Source organism: Astyanax mexicanus, chromosome 2 (genome assembly GCF_023375975.1).
Source record: "Astyanax mexicanus isolate ESR-SI-001 chromosome 2, AstMex3_surface, whole genome shotgun sequence".
Classification (NCBI taxonomy): domain Eukaryota; kingdom Metazoa; phylum Chordata; class Actinopteri; order Characiformes; family Acestrorhamphidae; genus Astyanax; species Astyanax mexicanus.
The window spans coordinates 17898315-17914717 of NC_064409.1; the positions used below are offsets into that span (position 1 = coordinate 17898315).

Here is a 16403-nt window from a genome sequence, read left to right on the forward strand (position 1 = left end):
TCACAGCACTGCAATTGTACTCACAGCACTGTAATTGTACTCACGGTGATTTAATTGTACTCACAGTGATGTAACTGTACTCACAGTGATGTAATTGTACTCACAGTGATGTAATTGTACTCACAGTGATGTAATTGTACTCACAGTGATGTGATTGTACTCACAGTGATGGAATTATACTCACAGTGATGTGATTGTACTCCCAGTGATGCAACTGTACTCAAAACACTGTAATTGTACTCAGTGATTAAATTATACTCTCAGTATAGTAACTATCCTCGCAGCAATGTAATTGTACTTACAGTGATGTGATTGTGTTTAAAGAGTATATTCATTTTTAAACCAGGCAAAGAGCAATTTGAGCATGCAAGAGCTTATTTGAGTTGTAATGGTTCTAAACAGAACCACTGTTCTTACTAAGGAGCCTCTATTTTATGAACATAGTGTAGCTGACCAAAACACTGAAACAATGCACTAAATACACACTCTAAAAGCGGGTACTTTAGAAGACTGCAGTGATGTAGTTGTAGCTTTAAGCGGCCTCCATTTCACACGTGTGTCTTTATTGCAGTACATAATCAAATCTATGGTAAATCTTTAGGTAAATCTTATTATAGATTGTCCTAATTACTTTCTTTTAAAAGACACATGCAAATAGTCAGTGTTGTTTAAGCACTGGTGATATAAAATATATGGTCAGAAAAAGTATATTGTGTGTTGTGTATAGTTTGTAGTCTAGCCTGTCACAATATGATGAAATATTGTATAATGTATATTGTAATTGCCCACCGCTACTGATAGATACATTGAATGCAATTTTTTGCCAATCACCAAATTTAAAAATAAACCTCAGGTTAGCTTAAACATAGAGCACCAGAAAAACCTGTTGATTTGTCAATACAAATGTTTACATTACATAAGAGCCAAATACTAAATGTATACTGTCAAATCCAAATTCTACATTTCCATTCTTTTTTAGATTTATATGACATGAACAGTCCAATACCGAATACTGAGCGGAACTGTGTTATTGGTACCTCCTTTACTTAAAAAAAAAAATCTATCTATCTATCTATCTATCTATCTATCTATCTATCTATCTATCTATCTATCTATCTATCTATCTATCTATCTATCTATCTATCTCTTAATGTTAAGTCTTAATGTTGCTTATATTTTATTTATGTTTCATTAGCAGCACTTGTGATTTAGGCTTTAGCTTCTTCTTTCTTTTAGAATTGATAATTTAAAAAACTTAATTTGTACTTTGCTTTGTAGATCTTGTAAACTGTACATTTTAAAAATCGCAAGCACTTTGAAAGAACCAATAATTTCTTTAATAGACACTTATCCAGTTCATTCCTTATTTTATAGCTTCTTACATTCTTGCACTAAAAAGTTTGAATATTTGTATTGAATTTAAAAAAAGTTAAGTCATCTTTAATAACAATTTTGTATACATGTGTACATGCTTTTATTTTAGTATGCTGATGTTTTTAGTGGCATGAAATCATCTTAAAATGATTAAAAATAATATCACTTATCACAATCATAATGTATTGGGCAATAAAAAATCATCAAAAAAAGACTGTTTACAGTAACAGGGCCTACTTCACTGATGTAAGTTCTAAAATCTCACAGGATGAACATATTAAATCTCCAATATTTCACACGATCACGTGAAGAAGCTCTGTCAACATGTCAAGGGTGCCCAAAAGACAATGCAGCCAGTGTGTGAGTGTGTGTAAATGAGTGTGTGTGGATGGGGGATTTATCTGGGATCACCAGGACGTTGAGCGGGTGAGTGACAGGAAGCGTCAGACAACGCGAATTAAGACTAATGAGGAAAAAAAAATAAAAATTACAGTTTGACCTCGGCGTCACCCTTAAGCTAGACTCTAGTGCCATCTATTGAAGAACACTGCCATAAATCACTTTATCTCCGGCAACAATGAACTCATCATCTCTCCTCGCGAGGAGCGGCGCGAGGATGCGCTGCTGTGTTCTGCGTGCGTGTCGTGCATAGAAAAAAGTGCGTAAAAATCAAACAGGCAGCATTCTTTTCCCCCTCTTTACACTCTTTGCTCTGATCAGTGCATCCAGCGCGCGGCGTGGCGCGTGGGCGGCTCTAAAAAAAAAGCATTCATTATGTCTGGCTGTGTGATGATGATTCGTTCTGCGTTATACGCTTCAATTGCATGGTTGGGGAGGGGGGAGAGGGTTGCTTTTAGGTATATGGCTGCAAATTCCCAATTTTTGTTCTCCAAATTCCCTGGCACTGATCGCAGTGTTGGCACTGGGTATATATATGTAAGCATGCATGCATGGGTAGCAAGACCGCTCGTGCGTTTTTACGCACCGGTAAAACAAATGCAAAAGTGTTGGCACCAACGCAAAAAAGGCCTAAAAAAACAAAAAAAAAACGCATCAAAAACACATTCATCAAAGTATAAAAGTGACACAACTGCTGCCTACCTTCTTTAAGCAGGCGCGAGTGGAGCAGCAACAGCAGCGCGCAGCACAGCGCCGCTCCAGCCAGAGCCCACGCGACCCTGAGGAGCTGCATGCTGGGGCGCAGGCAGCTCAAAGGCGGCGCTGTCCGGGAGGAGAAGTCGCGCGCCTGCTTCCCATGCAGACGGGCGAGCGTTACGCGCGGCAACGGGAGCTGGAGGCGGCGGCGTCGGCGAGCAATCAACACGCAACAATCAACAACAATCCGTGCGCGCGCGTCTCTTCTTCTCACGAGGAAGGAAGAGGAAGGAATCCACGCGGGTTCTTCTGATGGTGGTGCTTCTTCTTCTTCTTTCAGTCCTTAAGTCGTAAGCGCGCTGGGATGCGCACGCGATGTTCCAGGCAAGCGGGACTCAACATTTTCTCTCTATGTCTATCTCTCTTTTACTATTTCTCTCTCTCTCTCTCTCTCTCTCTCTCTCTCTCTCTCTCTCTCTCTCTCTCTCTCTGTTTCTCACCCTCACTCACTCGCTCGTGCACTCGCTCGCTCTATCTCTGCTTAAGCTGAAGAAGGATGATGATGATGCTGATGCACCACCACGCGCGCGCTACAGTTACATGCATGCACCATCGTACTCTCATGCCTTAATGCACCCAAACTCCTCACGTGCGACGACCTCATCAAAAAAAGGTGAAACAATTAGAGCGCGAGCCCTCCGTCCCCTCCACGGCGCGCGCGAGCAACGCAAAGACGCAGAGACGTGCAGAAAGACGCACGCGCGCACAGGCTGATGCTGCTGCTGCCGGGTGGGAGCTGCTCCTCCAAATGAAGAAGTTGAGCGTGTTTTCTCCGCCTCCGTCCTCCAGCTCTCTTTCCCCCTCCCTCACTTTCTCCCTCTCTCCCTTTTCCCTCCTTCTTCCCCCTCTTCCCTCCTCCTCCTCCTTCTAAACCTTTTTCTTTTTTTCCCCTCAGCAGCAGCAGCAGAAACAGACGACGTCACGGGACCCCCCTCCTCCTCTCCCTCCCCAACACACACCTTCAAAAAAATCACACATCTCCTGAGGCAAAACAGACCACCCTTTATTTCTTTCCCGTATTTTGGTATTTTGACTAGCCACGCCCCCTCATTCAACCCGGATTGGCCACTACACAAGTCCGTGCTGCTACCAAGTTGACACTATGACTTCTATGTTTATTAACTGAGCTCTACTACAAGGAGTGGGAATCCCAGGGCATCTGACGATATGATATTTTCACGATATATTGATCACGATAATGATATCAAAATATCATTTAATTTAACTACAATATTTTCACTAGCCACATCTCTTGACCAGTTTAAGTTGCCTCCAAGCTGCCACTGTTTTTTTTTTTTTATTACCTGCATTTTTTACTATGTGTCCCCCTCCGTCCCTGCTCACCTGAGGCAAATCAAAACACAGTTTATCTTTTACCCCATCTGTATTTTGGTATTTTGTCTAGCCACGCCCCCTTCCTCACCCCAGATTGGCCACTATACCAGTGCCACACATGCTGCCTCAAAGCTGACCAAGTTCTCTGTTTATTACCCATTTTTTTACCACATGCACTCACAATTCTTATGATTTTCATAATTTGACACACCCTCATCCTCACCCTGATTATACCCACTACACTAGTCCATGTTGCCTGAAAGCTTCCATTATTCTGTTTATTACTAAAAAAAAATCACCCTTCTCCTGATTTTGAAATTTTGAATTGCCATGCCTCCTTTCCTCAGCCTGGATTGGCTGCTAGATGAGTCCAAGCTGCCTCCTGTCACACCTTAGCCTGTTTTTGTCTTATGTCTTTCCTTCTTTGGTCCGTCCTGCTCCTGTCCTCTGTTCTCTTGTTTTGTTTACCTCCCTATTTTGTGTTTGGCCTTGTCTTCACCTTAGCCCCGCCCTGTCATTTGTAATCCCTCCTGTCTTATTTGTAACCCCGTCCCTTCTCATTACTTCCACAGGTGTCCCTTGTCCGTGCCTGTTCATAAATACCCCATGTGCTCCTTTGTTCTCTGCGGTGCTTTTTGTTTGTATTAGACCCTCTGTCTGTATTTGAACTTTTGTGTTTTTTTGCAAGTTTAGTTTCTGGTTTGTTTTCTATAGTTTGTTTCTTTGTTTGTTTTAGTCTTATGGTTTATCCTTTGTTTTATAGTTTTTTTTTTCAGTAGCCTTAGTGTTTGAATTACTTCCCTGGTGTTTGTTCTTTGTTTATTATTAAAATATGGAAAATAAAAGAGACCTGCAGTTGCATCCTGCCTCCACCATGTTACACCTCCATGCTGCTGCACTTCTATATTTATTACCTATGGTTTATTACTTCATGCCTTCTTGATGTCATGTACCTCTTCCAAAAAAAATAAAACACATCTAATTTAATTTTGATATTTTTAATAGCCACTCCCCCTTCCCTCCAAAGATTTGTCCTTCTCTGGGCAATAACATCACAGTACCCCTCCAAAAAGATCCTCCTGAGGCAAAACAGACCCACCAGTTTTTTTTTCCCATATTTTTGGAATTTTGACTAGCCACACCCCCTCCCGCACCCTGCATTGGACACTACCCACACTTATGCTGCCTCCAGGCTGCCGCTACCATGCTGTTTATTACTCGTGCTTTATTACTGCACGCTGACACATTATCTGACCCCCTAAAGAACAGCAAGGTCTGAAATAAATATTACAAACTCGGATGACTAGCTCGGCTCACGTCCAAGCAGTTTTGTGCCACAAAATGAGGCTGCATATGGAATGTGTGTGTGTATATATGTGTTCATGTCCACGCTTATCAAGATCAGCCTCATTTCTCCAGGGAATTTATCAGTGAATTACCTTTTGAGTTTAATATGTGGAGACAACCTCAGTAAAAATAAAGTCTTCCGAGAACTTAAATTTACTGCATCATTAAGGTCAAGCAGACTCACAGCACCAACCTTTTAATTAGGGCTCTCCTCTTCATTTTAACTGGCTGGCCACTTTATTAGAAACACTGTTCCCCTGTATTTTGTCAGTCAGTGGAAATTTTGTCACTTCAATTTGTCACCTCAACTCACTGGCCACTTTACTGGAAACACCCCCTGTAAATCCAGTGGCTACTTTATTAGAAACATTTACTTGCCACTTTATTAGAAACTCCTCATCCAATGGCCATTTTATTAGAAACATCTTTTTGTGCTTTCACTCAGTTGCCACTTTATTAGAAACACCTACATTGCATTTCCTTCCACTGGAAATACCTTAATGCACCTTGAGACAGTGGCCAATTTATTAGACATTTTAATCAATGGAGAAACGCCTCAGTGTACTTTCACACGCTGGCCACATTATTAGAAACACTTCCTGCACATTATTAGAAACACCTTCTGTAATTCCACAAGTTGGCCACTTTGTTAGAAACCCAATGCCGTAGCTCTTATTTCCACACACTGGTCACCTTATTAGAAACCCAATGCTGTAGCTCGTATTTCCACACACTGGCCACTTTATTAGAAACACAATACTGTAGCTCGTATTTCCACACACTGGCCACTTTATTAGAAACACCCTTCAGTGCACATTCAGTCACTGCCACCTTTAGTAGAAACACCTATATGTACTTTTAGTCAGTGGTCACTTTATCAGAAACACCCCTGTGTGCTTCTAATTTCTGGACACTTTATCAGAAACACGAACCTCTTACTTTCACTCATTGGCCACTTTATTGGAAACACACCCTGTGCACATTCAGTCACTGCCACCTTTAGTAGAAACACCTATATGTATTTTTAGTCCTTGGTCACTTTATCAGAAACACCCCTGTGTGCTTCTACTTTCTGGCCACTTTATCAGAAACACAAACTTCTATTTGTGTATTTACAGTAATAGGTCTATATACAGTATAATACACTACAAGTACGTATAGCATTTAATACTGGATTTTGATCAGATATCAAATTCTAGTCATTACTATTTACTGACTATTCACTGTGTGTCTCATCATTATCTAGTCTTGTTTGTTGGTCATGTACTGTAGGCTATTTAGAGAAAACTCAGCTTATGTCTCAATTTATCTGTAATAACTCGTATTTGACTGGCTGGTCACTGCTTGAGAGCATACACTATTAGCTCTTCAGAATGAAGGAAAATAACAGCACGGCTAGGAGACGGCGGCAGCGGCTGAGAGGAGAGGATGAAGCTAATCGGAGGAAGTCTGCTGACATTTTCCGCCCCTGGTATTTTGTTTGTGCTTCCCTAATTCAGTTATCAGCCAGCCTGCAAAGCCCGGGTTTAAACACTGTGATCGGGAGGCAGTCCAGACAGCCCTGTAACACGTAGACCTTCTCTAATTCAGTCTCAAAATATGCTATAGGATACTATATTGGTATATTACACCTACACATTATATGTAGTGTATAATACTCTGAGTAAAACCTGTTGACCACACTGTAAAAAAATGCTGTCATTTTACATAAGAAATCTAACATTATTTGCATAACACTTTCTTTCGTGTATAGTGTAGGGATGCAGCGGTACAGTGTGGGCACGTTTGGGTTCATATTGCGTTTTTTGGGCCACGGTTTCGGTATATATTAATATTATCTAGCTCCAACATGCAGTGTGCTTTTAACCCTTTCTGTTTTAAATCAACAAGGGGCTCCTAATCACACTTGCAGAGCCAATATTAAACAGAAAAAAGGCACCGGTGAATTAAAATCACAACATTTCTTATTTACCAACATTTATTTTTACAATTAATCAAAAACAGGCAAATTTAAATAAAGTGCAGTAATATGAAATGTAAACATGAATATTGTTCAATTAACTCCACAAATATTGTCAGCCAGTCACATATTTTAAGAAAATACCAAACTGATATCACACTGTGCTTTATCTTGTTTATCACATTAAACGCTGAAGACAAAATGGTCCCAAACAGCGGATTTATAAGCTGACAGAGCTTCTTCAAATTTCCTTTTCTCTGTTTCGAGTTCACTCGTCATGATCACGCAGCTGGGAAAGTTTTGTTTAATTAACACTCAGATATTCAGCATCTGCTATCAAAGCACTGATTTGCTCCTGGGAAAATCAGAAAAAATTATGATTGGTTGTTGCATGGTTGTGAAGAGACACACTGAGAGACGTATATAAAAAAAAAAAAGTCTCCCCCGGGTCCTAAACAGTCCTGACTCTCACTTAATACACAGAATACAGTGTCTTATTAATAACCACAAATAAAACATTAAACTTTTGTCACCAATGAGCCGGATAAGGACCAGAACCAGACAGAGACAGCTGGATAAACTTTTTATTTTCTTAACAGGTAATTAGCAAACTCAAATGAAAGAGTTTTTTCTTCTGTAAAAAAGTAAAAAAACAAGCCTTTGGCTGGGGTGGTGACGGAGTAGGAGGGCAGGGGAAGTAGGAAAACACAGGTGCTCAGCAGCCCCTCCGCCTGCCATGTGGCCGAGTCTGCTATCCTACAATGCTGCTTTACTGCGGGGCTGTGCATTACTGAGAGCGTTTGTTCGCTCTGTTAGTGCGCGCACCGAAATATTACGGTTCTTTCGGGTGTATCGAACCGAACAGGCAGAACTGAACGGTTCGATAAAATACCGAGAACCGTTGCATCCCTAGTATAGTGTTTCTTTAGTTTTTGGTGTATAGTGCTGGTTTAGTTTTCCAGTATAATTAAATTAAACACAATTAAACAGCTTCCAAAGTCTATCAAAGTCTGCTCTACACAACACATGCTTGTATCATGACACAGTCAGTAAATAAGAAAAGAAAATACTTTTCTTAACTACAAGTCGATCAAGGAAAAGCACTGTGTCTACGTCAACTCGTGAGTTCATGGCCTCGCCCACCTCGACTCAGGACCGCCCACAGGCAGCGCTAAAGGGAAGAGCTGCTCAGATGCGGGGAAAGCAGTACCACAGCTGAAAGAAATGTGATCAATGCTGCGAGGCGAGCGGAGGCTCCATGGCGTTTTTTTCAGCACTGAGAGGCACTGACATTAAGCGAAGTTCAAGAGTTTTGGAACTAAGGCTGTATTTCTGAAAACATTTTGTCCTTTGAGTTTTAAAGCATTAAATTTCATTGTAGGCAGGGAGGTAGGTTGCGTTCTCTGCTGCAGTGCTGTTAGCCAATCAGAGGCAATATGTTTATATGTTTGCATGTATGAATATTCATGAGCAAGAGCCGAATTCCTTGAAGTCTTTCCTCAGAGACCATTAATTCAGTGAAATTAAGCAGGGTTATCCAGAAACACAGGATCACTTTTCTTTCACAAAAAAAGTCGGTAACACTTTCTATGAATGTCATCTCTATAAGACTCTATAAACATACTCATAACACATTATAATGCATTCATAAGGCATTATAAACATGGCTATGCATATTTATAAAAATGTGTAATTCATCGTAGCCATGTTTATTATGCATCATGAACTGTGATTATAATGCATTAATAGCTGTGTTTATAACATGTTATACATCAATACCAAGAAACTCAGTCCCAGCTTACAGACTGTATTATGACTAAAAAAGCTTCCAACTTATAAACTCACCCTCAGTAATCCTATAAATATATTTTTAGTCACTCATAAATTATTCTTGTCTTGAATATAATATTAGTTATAGTTAATTATAATGTAATATAACGGGTCTTTGTGCACTCTAGGTAAAGTGCCAGACTTTCAACGTAGGACTAGATTATTAATGATAGCACAGCTTATAACGTATTATGATCACAGGTCATAATGCTTAATAAACATGGCTATAATGGGTTATGCATTTTTACAAATATTTATAGCCATGTTTATAATGCCTTATTAATGCATTATAATATGTTATGAATGGGGTCATAGCATCTAATAAAGATGACATTCATAGAAAGTGTTACCAAAAAGTCTCACATGGCATTCATTCATACTAGAGACCACAACTAGACAATTTTAAAATGAACGAAAAAAAAATATGGAATGAGACCTTTAATGGTATTATTAAAATGATATATTGTAAAGCATTTTGAAATAAAGAGCTGGGTAAAATCAAGTGGCGTACAGTTCCAGTAGGGAGCAACAAGGGGGCAACAGTATGCAAGACTGTTGCGGCAGACTAAACCTTGGCAGTGCTGCAGTCATTGCAGCTCATTTGGTGCCCGTTATCATTGTTTACAATGGGGGAGTTTGTGCTCAATTCCCCCGCAGTGTCTGGAAGAGGCCACTCATACCATCCCGCTCCCTCTGTGATCCATCAGTCTGCCAGACAGCAATTAAAGGAGACCTGTCCAGGAAATGGCAGCATGGGGTAGGCAAAGCGTGCGGCTGACATTAGATATGGTGAATATATGCAAGCTGCCAGCGAGCACTTTTCATCTGAATTACCTGGAGTGTGACACCCAGGGCCATATTAAGACCTTCCAGGGGCCTCAGCTGAGTCTACTGTGGGGCCTCTAGCATATTCCTATCAACACACTGGAGGCTATATATAATACCACAGAACACTGAGGATCTGCCTAAATAAGCAATTAAGTCAGCATAGGTACAGCATCATTTACTATATCGTCGCTGTCTGTCCAATGAAAAACATGTATTTCCAAAACAGCAACTTTACAGGAGAGAGAAAAAAACCTTCTAAACTTTCAATGGAAGTCAATGTAAAAAGAGTTTATTTCTGGTCATTTTGAAAAGTTTCTATTGGTCTGTACATCAAGAAATTTTGCCACAGTGTAAGGGACAGTTTGTCTGTTCAAATTATGTAGTAAATTAAAAATCGACAAAAATGGAGATACATGTTTTTCATTGGACAGCAACGATATACACTCTTTTTTTTGTTGAAACATTTATTTAACTTCTTTTAAAGCGAACATACAGTATTATGCAAAACTTACTTTTTGCATGATTTTGTATATTTCCACTTGGGTACTGACTGCCACTATAAACATTCCAAGCATGTAAAAAAAGGAAATCTATCAATTTCCTGTGAATCAGTTGAAAGAGTTTGGAACGAAAATCATATGCTACTATTAGCCGTTTGGATGGCTCTATTATTGTGACATCACAATAAGGAAACCTCCATAGAACCACCCTGGCACCACCCTTCACCCATCAACCCCCTCCAGAGCCCCACCCACTAGATGTGAGTTGAAGAAATGCAACTTTGGTCACTTTAATTAAAAAAAAAACCTCAGACACTACACAGCAGGATTAGACAGCAGACTTCTTCTAATGGAGGGATCTGTACCTACTGTCCCTGGCAAGTCAGCCAGGGATAAAGGAAGATATAAATACTTTTAAATTATTGAAGGTTTTGTGCTTCTACAGCAGTTTTTGCATGAACTAGCTTGTTCATGTTTTCCAATTTAGCGCAAGCTACGCTAAAACTAATATGTGGTAAAAGCTAGAGGCCTTAAATGGCTCATTCTGAAAGGAACTGTAACTGGTAAGACTATAGCTGGTGAGATCTCTTTATTTGATAGTGATTTTGGGCAAAAAAACAGACTTATTGTAACCTGTGTATAAAGAGGTATAAAATTGTTGCCTGTAATGTTCGGGGCTTAAACTGGAGTGTTGTTGCTTTGGTTCATCTCAGTGGCAAAGAGCAAAGAGTGTTTGGTAATAATAATAATAATAATAATAATAATAATAATAATAATAATAATAATAATAATAATAATAATAATTATAATAATAAATCAACTGGATAAACATATAAAAAGTTATTCAGGGAAAAAGTCGATTTTGCTTCTTGTTCTTTAAGCTGTTCTTTAAACTCAATGAAAGCAGTCTGAGACACTTGAGATACTTTCACATTATGAGCCACATTGCTCAAATCAGATTTTTTGCTCAGATCGGATTTGGAGGATCTTGACGGTTCACATTCACAAATGTAAGTGATCTGTATCAGTGTGTAATGTGAACGAATCTGTCCCTGAAACGCCTCATATGCACACACACTAATATGTGTATAGATGTCATCTTCTTCACCAACAACAACAAAAAAAAAAACATATTTGAGAGACGACTCGTAGCTTTATAAAGGTGAAATGGATGAGTTAGCAGCTCATATGTGGAGCATTTTTTGCTGGAGTGGAGAAACAGTCTAATGCCCATACAGTTCTCCTTCCTCTTCAATCTCCCACTGACCACTGTACAACCACTGTGAAATGACTGGCAGACCACATTCAAAAACTTGCACTACACATCAGATTCTCCGCTGAAGTCGTACGGAAAGAGAAAGGCGACGTATGGCACCACGCAGCTCCGGTAACAGACTAGTCTCGAAACTCTTCAGCTCTCAAACACAATACCTTAATCATGGAAATGATGGAACAACACCGAGCGAATTGAAAACAGCATGTCGTCTTCAGAGATGTTTTGTGTCGCCGGGTTCGTGCCAAAGCGCTCCTCTGCCGAGTCTCTTTTCAAAGGTCTGCTCGAGATATTCGGAGTTACAGCTGAACCGTGCAATTCATTATGAAACACACTCCAGGGCTCCCACAAGTCTTCCCCTCCTCCACAGCCTCGGTTTTATAAAGTTTGCGAGAGGAATGCTACAGAGGAGTAACAGCAAAACGGGTTTCATTCTGAAATGTTTAGAAAAATCTCACCAATAAATATTGAGAGAATCTGAAGCTGATTTTTTTTGTGTTGTTTTGTTTTATTTGATCTTAGATTTTGTTTTATTCCAATGTTTTTCCTTAAGCCTTGAGTACACTACAGAATTTGTAAAATTGTTGCACACAGTAAAAAAAAGTCTTTAAAATTACAGTAAAACACAGGCAGTTGATTTCATATAATAATGTGCATTAGGGACAATAAACAGAATATCATTAAAAGAGGTACTTTATTTTATTAATTCAGTTAAAAAAGTCAAACTCATATATTATATAGATGTATTAAACACACAGTGATCTACTTTAAGCATTTATTTCTTTTATTGTTGATAAGTATGGCCCAAATAACAGCCAAATAAAACTTATATGAAACCAATTGGTATTTTTTTTTTGCAGTGTGGGCAGTGTGCCAAGTCCAGTGATGGTATAGTTACTTTGAAAAAGTAATCCGATTACTGATTACTGATTACTCCTTTAAAAAGTAACTTAGTTACTTTATGGATTACCTGATTTTAAAAGTAACTAAGTTACTTTACAAGTTACTTTATTAGTTACTTTCAGCAGCTGCAGACACCACCTCCCGTCGCCTTAACATAAACATTATAACCAGTTTTGCCAATACTCCCTTTATTGGAAAATGCATTTTTAACAGCAACAATTTATCTCTGTTAAGTTGAACTATTTGCTAAAAAAATACGTTTTTTTTTATAAAAATAAAAAAATTAACATAAATATATTTTTTTATAAAAAATAAAATATGGTCTTTCTTGATTTTACTAAACATAAATACTTGTTTTTATAAAAAATATATAAAATAAAGAAAGTCTTTCTTGACCTGACATATTTAACACTGTAAAACTGAACATTGAACTTGTGGTTCTCTGCAGGGCAGCATGGAGTGGTTTTATAAAACAGAACCGTGTATATGGTCTAGACCAGTGTCAGGAGCTGGAACAGGGAGAGGACGCAGAGGCGGACGCAAGTGCGAGTTACATTTATTAACATACATAAAAGAAAAACAAGAAACAGATCAGAGAAAACACGGGGATCACGAAACCTGACTGACGTCAACAACGCACAATCACGGACGAAGGTAACCAGTAGAGGGGGACTATTTATACCAACGGACACAGACTAGAAACAGGAAACACCTGGGAAGAGAGGGCGGAGCTACAAAACAGGTAGGCCACAGGGGAGGAGACACAGGATAAACACAGGGAGAGTAAATAAACAGACGAAATACATGAAAACGTGACAACCAGGGATCACATATTTGCAGACTGGGGTCCGGGTCCGGACCCAGACGTTGTCCAATATGGACCCATACCGGACCCAACTACTGAGAAGGATTTATTTGTGACAGTGTTCATTTAAAGCACCGGAACTTTTCTTGTCTTTACGGTATGTGCGCTCTGCGCCACAGTGAACTTCCAATCACGTGTGTTGTAAAATCTTTAAATACTCTCCTCTGCCAATCAAATTTGTGGCAGACCGCTGCCCTGGCTAGTGAATTGGGACGCGGCCGCAAAAAAAAAACGCTTTAATGAAGTGATAGGGCGCCGAGAACTGGCGAAAAACGAAAACGGGCGGAAGCTAAAGAGAAAGCGAGACGCGTGTGATTGGGGAAGAGCGGAGGGGGAATGGGTAAGGGAGCGGTGTGTGTGTGTGTGTGTGTGTGTGTGTGTGGAGGAGATGAGGTGGAGAGAGAGAGAGAGAGTAACGCACAGTGACTTAAATAAGTAACTTTAATCTGATTACTGGATTGGAAATAGTAACGCGTTAGATTACTCGTTACTGAAAAAAAGGGTCAGATTAGACTGACATCACTGGCCAAGTCCTGCTGGAAAATGAAATCTGCATCTTCATAAAAAGTTGTTATTAGCAGAGGGAAACATGAAGTGCTGTAAGATTTTCAGGGAAAACAAAACTGCACTGACTTTAGACTTGATATAATTAAACACAGTGGATCAACACCAGCAGATGACATGTCTCTCCAAACCATCACTGATTGGTGGAAAATTCACTCTAGACCTACCTCAAGCAGCTTGAACTGTGAGTCTCTCCACTCTTCCCCCAGACTCTAGTCCCTTGATTTCCATATAAAATGCAAAATTTTCTGATGATCAGAGATGGTTTGGAGAGACATGTCATCTGCTGGTGTTGGTCCACTGTGGTCCACAGTGTTTCAAAACTAAGTTCAAAAGTATAAATGTTTGCAGTTATTAGCCTGCACTAAATTTTCTGATTGTGTTTGATTTTACAAAATGTTTAAACTATTGTACTTACATGAAATGAAGCGTTAACATTTATTTTTATTTCAATAATATATCCTTGAGGGGCTTCGGGGCTTCAAGTGGTCCACTCTAATCTCCACACTAGCCTACTGGCACAGTCTCAGCCAGGCTAGGAATCAAGTCTTGGCAAAAATCCTGGCAAAAGTAATCTTTTCTTTAGATGTTCTTTACTCTGTAGCAACATTTCATTCGTTTTCCACTTACCTGCATGCACTTATCTGCATCATCAAAAAACGCTGTACATCCAATCCAGTGAGTTTTGAAAGCCGTTTTGTCAAACCCTGCCTGCGTGACTGGCCTCCTCGTGTTGTTAAAGATAATGAGCAGGTGACAAGCCCGGAAAACGAAGGGTTTGCTGAAGTAAACCACACATCGCGGAATATACACACAAGCTGTTTTTATATCTGCACGCCTTTCTGGTCACATCCATCATTTCCGTTCCGTTGGCAAGACAAAGATCTCACCTGTTCTCATCCCATTTGTCACCAATTTACAAGTGTCAGACCACGAGTGAATCACCGTGTTTATGTAGCCGCCGCTCCGGCTCCTGCCAGACTTGAATATTCATTATCTCCCCCTTACTTTCACTGCGTAAGCACCTCATTAACTACTCAAACAACTACCGCATAGCTCGGAAAAAAGTCCAGGCAGATTGATGTTTTTCTGTAAGGTTTTAATGAAAGGCAAACTCCTTAAGACTGCAGCAAACACCGGTGATATATAGTCTTCCTCCACTCCTTCCTACACGGATCTGATCGTCAAATCTGATCAGATCGTCAACTGTGAAATGTGGAAGTTGGATGATATTTAAATACTGTATATGCATTACACCAGATATAGCAGAATCACTTAAACAAAACCATGCAGATGGTGCTCAACCATAGCAACAATGGCCTTTATTGTATCTCTTTCTGCTGATCCTTCAGTAAATCAAGCTAATGAAAATGTCTGAAAGGACATAAATACAAGCCTAATTGGGAAAAAGTTGGGACAGTCTTAAAAATGCCAAAATAAAAAAAGCAAAACTCACACATCCTTATATTTCAATGGGTGGCCATTAGCTTTGATTGTGGGATGACTTCACTGTGCCATTGTTTTAATAAGCTTCTGTAATGTCACAAGATTCATTTCAATCCAGTGTTGCATTAATTTTTCACTAAGATCTTGCAGCATTGATGATGGTAGAGTCTGATCTCTGCACAAAACAGCTCTTCTCCATACAGCACAATCCCAAAGATTCTCAATGAGGTTAAGATCTGGACACTGTGGTGAACCCTCTCAATCCATGTGTGAAAATGATGATGATCTCATGCTCTTTGAATCACTCTTTCACAATTCTAGCACCATGAATTTTGTTGTAGTAATCTTGGAATATGGCCGTGTCATCAGGGAAGAAAAAATCCATTGATCCAGGAATAACCTGGTCTATATTCAGTATATTCAGGTAGTCAGCTGACCTCATTCTTTCAGCACATACTGTTGCTGAACCTAAACCTGCAGACCAACTGCAGCATCAACCCCAGATCATTTACTTACTTAAATCCAGGTATATGATTCGTCTGACCACAATACACATTTCCCCTGTATGATGTTCTATCCTAGACGCCTTCAAGCTCAAATAAGTTGACGCCACTTCTGGACATGGGTAATATAAGTTTTCTGTTTTGCACAGTAAAATTTTGAGTGGCATTTCTGAGATATGTACCAGATCTGTGTCTGATGCAAAAAACATCTCAAGTCAAGTATGACAGCATTGTTTTTCAGGAAACCGTTCAATCAAACTCAAAAATAAACTTAAGAGTATGTAGTAATCTATTTACCACCTGATTGACACAAGGACAATCTCACCTTTTCCCACCCAAAAACCCTGCATTGTTCTCAAATGTTGGTCCCTCAGCCTTTTTCCTGATGCAAAGCCAAAAAATATCTTCATAAGCTCCATGACAGAAAAATATCTACACAAAACCAAACCATGACAGACCCTGGCTTTCAGACTTCCATCCATCCATTTCTTCTTTAAAAGATCTGTAATACCGAGTCATC

General features: G+C 39.6%; 1 protein-coding gene across 3 annotated transcripts in view; it reads right to left on the bottom strand.

Annotated features, from left to right (window-relative positions):
* tafa5a (TAFA chemokine like family member 5a) overlaps positions 1 to 16403 on the bottom strand; it is a 269415-nt gene that overhangs the window by 161996 nt on the left and 91016 nt on the right. The window contains exon 1 of one of the 3 annotated variants that reach the window (XM_049473640.1): positions 2476 to 3288. The exons of the other annotated variants lie outside the window; for them this stretch is intronic. Within the exon in view, the coding sequence (XP_049329597.1) occupies positions 2476 to 2566 (91 nt within the window). The 5' untranslated portion in view covers positions 2567 to 3288. Of the gene's footprint in view, positions 1 to 2475; positions 3289 to 16403 lie in introns of those variants that run through there. 3 annotated transcript variants of the gene reach the window in all.